The sequence below is a fragment of the Leucoraja erinacea genome, chromosome 25 (genome assembly GCF_028641065.1).
Source record: "Leucoraja erinacea ecotype New England chromosome 25, Leri_hhj_1, whole genome shotgun sequence".
Classification (NCBI taxonomy): Eukaryota; Metazoa; Chordata; class Chondrichthyes; order Rajiformes; family Rajidae; genus Leucoraja; species Leucoraja erinaceus.
The window spans coordinates 20,801,091-20,807,090 of record NC_073401.1 but is presented as its reverse complement, the minus strand read 5'-3'; the positions used below and the strand labels follow the sequence as shown (position 1 = coordinate 20,807,090).

The window sequence follows — 6,000 nt, the reverse complement described above, 5'->3', positions numbered from 1 at the left end:
CTCTCTACATCATCGACTATATCTCTCATTTCCCTTTTCCCTCACCAGTCTGAAGACGGATCTCGACCCAAAACCTCACCCGTTCCTTCTCTCCAGAGATGCTGCCTGTCCCGCTGAGTTACTCCAGCTTTTTGTGTCTATTACTCTTTAACTGTGATGACGAGGCTTTCTGCCTCTCCCACCCAACTCAGACAGGGGTCACAGGAGCCCCACCATCTAGGCGAAAATATGTTTTTCTCTCTCTCTCTCTTCTAATTTTTCAACCAATTTAAAAATTTAAAAATAGGCCCTTCATGATTGAAATACCCAGACTTACACTAACTCCCATTATTTTATTCATGTTAGTTTGTTCTCCTGCAGCCATGTCTACTTCAAGCCCGAATGAACCAATCTTGACTCACAGCTACAATTTCCCACCCCCGGCAACATTCTCAAATGCATTACTTTGCAAATCTCCGGAGTAAATGCCATGTACTTCCTTTCAACACATCCGATTAGGCGATCTGTATCTTCTTCTGAATTCTAAAGCTTTCCTTCTGTCAACCTCTCAGTCAATTTGTGTATCATCTGCAAACCTCTTTATCAAGTTCCATACATTTAAATCCACATTATTAGCCTATATTACCAAAAGCAAGGGGTCTGAATGGTGACTCTTGAACCCCTGTGGAAACAATTTCCAGTCATAACACCCATTGGCATAACCTCTTGTTCCTTCACTGAGCTAATTTGCCACTCTCTCTTGGTCCCGTGGGTTTGTTTTTAATCAGTCTCTCAGGTGGAACTTTATCAAAAGCCCCGATAAAATCTAAGTACTACATCAATCACCTCAATACTTCCTACTTTGCACTCCTTATCCCACCCATTATTCCACATTCTTCCCTCTTAATGACAATAGAAACAGCACAGGAATAGGCCCTTCAGCCCACTATGTCTGTGCTGACAGACACTATCCCACTCTGTTGTCAAGACAGCTGCAAAATGTCTATTAAGAAACTTGCCCACATCTCTGGTTCCTAACAAGGACCAACGTTTTCTCATTTGCTCTCATAACCCCTCTTCTGAAAAATCCTTGCACTTTACATGATTTTACTCGCCAGTATATCACATCCCCTTTGCTTTAATTATGTCTATTTCAATTCCACTGCTCACTTGCACACATAGACTCTCACCAAACAAGGCTCTCTGGTTAGGAGCTCTGACATTTGTATAGACCCTGACCCTATACGTGTTGTTATGAGGTGAGCTCCAGCCTCCAGGTTAACACGGTGCTGTGAAAGAGAAGCGACTCGCACATCAGTTTCACTCAACCTCAGTGTCTGTCAGAGGTTGTGGGGAGAAGGCAGGAGAATGGGGTTAGGAGGAAGAGATATATCAGCCATAATTGAATGGCAGAGTAGACTTGATGGGCCGAACGGCCTAATTCTGCTATTACTTATGATCTTATGAACCTGACGTTGTGTGGTCTTGGGCTCGAACTCCAATGACAATAGTTGGGTTTTTTTTAGCCCAACATGTCATTCTTCACCACCAATATAAACTGTGGCCAATGGCGCAGCGGGTAAGAGTCGTACTTCGCGGTGCCAGTGAACCGGGGGCGACCCTGACCTCTGGGTGGAGTTTGAACGTTCACCCGGGTGCTTCACCTTCCTACTAAATCCGGAAGCACTTGAAAACATCTGCTGTTCCTGCACAATCCTGCCCATGAATGATCATCCACCCGGACACCACGCAGCCTCGGCTGACTCTGCGTTGCGCCTTCTGCTCAACTTTAGGTGGCTCAGCGTTGCCTTACATCGCCAGAGACCCGGGTTCGATCCCGAACACGGGTGCTGTCGTAACGGAGTTTGTACGTTCTCCCCGTCACCTGCATGGGCTTTCTCCGGGCGCTCCGGTTTCCACCCATGCTCCAAAGACGTACAGGTTTGTAGGTCAATTGGCTTCGGTGAAATTGTAAATTGTCCCCAAGTGTGTGTGACAGTGTTAGTGTGCGGGGATCGCTGGTCAGCGTGGACTCGGTGGGCCGAAGGACCTGTTTCTATGTCCCTTTAAATACCCGGGAGCAATGCAAAGCGCATTCACCACACTGGGGGGACACTCCATGGTCGGGACTGAGAGATGATGTCCAGCGCGTTGTTTCCCTCCTGACATTCGCTGGGCACCGACGCTGGCTCAGCTATCACTGAACATAGAAAATGCAGAGGTTGGAAATCAAAGCTGGAACATGCTGGAAAGACTCAGCGGGACAGGTGCTGGCCGTGTGGAGTTTGCACCTTCTCCCTGTGCCGGCTTTGGTTTTCTCCGAGTGCTCATGTTTCCTCCCCCATCCCAGTTGGTGAGTGAATCGGCTGCTTTAAAAACAATCCAGCATTCAGATTCATGTTTCCGCCATTCAGATTCCAGCTGCAAGGGTTATCATGCAAGAGGCTTCCTTCACCCCTGTACAAGTGCTGCCGATGCCGGGCAGTGTACTGGAGATGGTACAAGAAGCGACCCCTATCACCCAGAACATCTCCGGAGAGCAGCGTCACACCTGCGCCGAGGACATATAAATGCGGCGGTGCCAGCGGAACGCGGACCATTGCCCCGCCGAGCGTCTCCGGAGGAGATGAGGAACGCGCTGTTCATGGCTTTTGGGATATCGATGATCTGCGCGCAAATCCAAAGGAAAACCGATATGGATTTCGCCTCAGGTGCTCGGCGCTGGTCTCAGTCCGGGGGCTGAGCAGGGGCGGGTGTTTGACTCATCAGCGGGTAGCGCGGCGGCGGTAGAGTTGCTGTCTTAAAATGCCAGAGACCCAGGTTTGATCCTGACCGCAGGTGCTGTTTGTACGGAGTTTGCACGTTCTCCCTGCGACCTGCGTGGGTTTTCTCCGGGTTCTTGGGTTTCCTTCCACACTCCCAACACCTACAGGTTTGTCGATTAATTGGCTTCGTTAAAACATCGTAGATTGTCCCTGTGTGTGGGAATGCGCAGATACTGGTTTAAACCCAAGATAGACATAAAAACCTGGAGTAACTCAGCGGGTGAGACAGCGTCTCTGGAGAAAAGGGACTAGGTGACGTTTCGGGTCCCCTTAAAATGCCCCCAGTGTGTGTAGGATAGTCGGACTTTGTGTGCGGACTCATTGGGCCGCTGTTTCGACGCTGAATATCTAAACTAAGCTAAAACTCCAAGCTAGTGGCCGGCTGTGGGACAGGGCGGGATCGCGAACCGACCGATGCGTCAGTGTAACCATCGCGGTGGATGGTGGAACTGGAGCTTCCCGCTCTCTACCACTGTCCGGCCTGAACCACACAAGGAATGATCTCCTCAGGCTGAAGACACCGCAAGGCTCGGCTACCAGCAGCGCCGGAGGGCTGGAAACACTCAGCAGGTCGGGCTGCATCCGCAGAGAGAGACAACTGGTGTTTCAATTAGACGGTCGTGGTGGTTACCTTTGATTCTCTCTCCACGAGTGCTGGCCGACCCGCTGGGTCCTCCCTGTGACATGTCTTTGGTTCTAAAAGGTCAGGTTGTTGTGGATGATCCTTAAAGGAGATGGGACCCACATAGGATTTGTCATCGGAGAGCTGAAGCAACAGCTCGATGTGCGCCTTCCTCTATTCCGCTGCAAGTTTAGTTTGGTTTAGAGATACAGCGCGGAAACAGGCCCTTCGGCCCACGAGTCCGTGCCGACCAGCGATCCCCGCACATTTACGATGCGATATACCTTTGTTTATCCCAGGAGGGAAATTGATCCGCCAACAGTCATAAAAACACAAAATACACGAAACATGAAATTAAGGCGACGAATGGAACGGATTGGGGGATTAGGCAAAGATTGGAGAGGGAAGGGAGTCTGTCTCAGTCCACCCCATGACAGAAGGGGGGGGGGGAGTTGCACAGTTTGATAGCCACAAGGAAGAAGGATCTCCTGTGGCGGTCTGTCCTGCATCTTGGTGGAACCAGTCTGTTGCTGAAGGTGCTCCTCAGGCTGACCAATGGGTCATGGAGGGGGTGAGCTGTATTGTCCAGGAGGCTCCCCAGTTTGAGGAGCATCCTCCCCTCCAAGACTACCTCATATAGACACAATCCTACACACACTAGAGACAATTTACATCTATGCCAAGCCAATTAGCCCACATACCTGCACGTCTTTGGAATGTGGGAGAAACCTGGAGCTTCCCGGAGAAAACCCACGCGGTCACGGGGAAAAGGAACAAACTCCGTAGGGTGGAAAGAGGAGGGGGGTGTGGGGTTGCGGTGCCGGGCAGCTTGCTTCCACATCGACCTGAGCTCCGCTTGTCTCCCCGCACAGACCTGAAGTATACCTGCAGTTGGAACCGCGGAGCCTGCCGTGAATATCAATGCAAGCAACACGAGTTCGCCACGCCAGACTCCTGCCCCCAGGGCATCTTGTGCTGCAGGCGGCGGCAGTGGAAGAACGCGGCAGCCGGTCCCAGCCGGCCTCGCCATAAGCTAAACGTCGGCTGAACCGGTCGTACCCCACGCTCGCAATAAAGCCCGTGCATTGACCGCTCGCTGCGTCCTCTCTTATTTCCCGTGCGGGATCTGTCGGGTTCCGAGACCGAGAGGCTGTGAGCGCCCCGTGGAGAACATCTCGCGTTCTGGGAAGGGAAGCGGGCCCGGCCAATCTCCCCTCAACCTTGTTGCAAAGTATACTATCATGTCTTCCTCTCCTCGTTCTCCGATATTCTCTCTATATCCCTTAATATCCAGAAATCTAACCGGCAGTGTTCTATACGACTGAGGCTCCACAGACGTCTCGGTCGTAGAATTACAGACTCTCACTGCCCGGCGAGTGAAGAAATCACTCCTTACTGCAAAACAAAAAATAGACACAAAATGTTGGAGTAACTCGGCGGGACAGGCAGCATCTATGCAGAGAAGGAATGGGTGACGTTTCGGAACGAGACCCTTTTCAGACGCTGAGTTAGTTACTCCAGCTTTTTGTGTCTATCTTCGGTGTAAACCAGGATCCGCACAGTTTCTTCCGACACATTCCGCCCTCTCCTCGCCACACATCCCACTGGGGTTCCCAGCCTGGGGAATCGCCCTCCCTGGACCCAACCTCTCCACTCCTCTCACAATGTCGGAAGAGTTTCCTTCGAATAAACGCCAGAAAATACAACCCCAGTCTCTCCATATTACGCAAACCCACAACCCTTCTTATCAGACCCGGAGCCTAAATACAGGGTGTTTAAGAAGGAACTGCAGATGCTGGAAAATCGAAGGTACACAAAAATGCTGGAGAAACTCAGCGGGTGCAGCAGCATCTATGGAGCGAAGGAAATAGGCAACGAAACGTTGCCTATTTCCTTCGCTCCATAGATGCTGCTGCACCCGCTGAGTTTCTCCAGCATTTTTGTGTGCCTAAATACAGGGTAATCTTATATCTTCACCTTGTTGTGGGTGAATTCTTATGGAGTTCAAACGACCAAAGATTGTATTTGAGTTTAAGAGAAAAGATCTCAGTCGCCCCGAGGAACTTGCTAATGCCCCTGTCCCACTTAGGAAACCTGATGGGGAAACCTCTGGAGACTTTGCGCCCCACGCAAGGTTTCCATGCGGTTCCCGGAGGTTGCAGGTAGGGAGACTGACAAAAACCTCCGGGAACCGCACGGACACCTTGGGTGGGGCGCAAAGTCTCCAGAGGTTTCCGTTCAGGTTTCCTAAGTGGGACAGGGGCATTAGGTACACACTCTGCAATATCCGTTTACAGCTCTCTCACCTAGCATTATAATAATGCACGGCAGACTCTATACAACCAAACTGTGTAATCCAGATGGGGGTGACCTCAACGCCCCCTTTACTTCCACAGTAACTCAACCAACCTCTGAAACCTTCACCTCCCCCTTGAGAACTAATGAAATAGGCAACATTTGTGGTGGTTGAGCTTCATTCCAGCAAGTATCTGAACGAGCCTCATCGTGGCCATTTTAAGACATTTTAGCCCTAGATATGTGTAGGAAGGAACTGCAGATGCTGGTTTAAACCGA

At 50.7% G+C, this 6,000-nt stretch overlaps 1 protein-coding gene across 1 annotated transcript; it reads left to right on the top strand.

Moving 5' to 3' along the window:
• Positions 1 to 2,151: 2,151 nt before the first annotated feature.
• LOC129709281 (uncharacterized) lies at positions 2,152 to 4,514 on the top strand. Its single transcript, XM_055655549.1, has 2 exons — positions 2,152 to 2,690; positions 4,299 to 4,514. Exons 1-2 carry the CDS (start codon positions 2,222 to 2,224, stop codon positions 4,472 to 4,474), a joined length of 645 nt encoding a protein of 214 aa, XP_055511524.1. The 5' UTR covers positions 2,152 to 2,221; the 3' UTR covers positions 4,475 to 4,514.
• Positions 4,515 to 6,000: the final 1,486 nt, after the last annotated feature.

What these genes read in the sequence shown, in the direction of transcription:
- LOC129709281 (XM_055655549.1), top strand. Translation starts at nt 2,222, where the DNA reads ATGCTGGAAAGACTCAGCGGGACAGGTGCTGGCCGTGTGGAGTTTGCA. An exon ending in CGATATGGATTTCGCCTCAG is followed by an intron (nt 2,691 to 4,298) that starts GTGCTCGGCGCT and finishes CTCCCCGCACAG; the next exon opens with ACCTGAAGTATACCTGCAGT.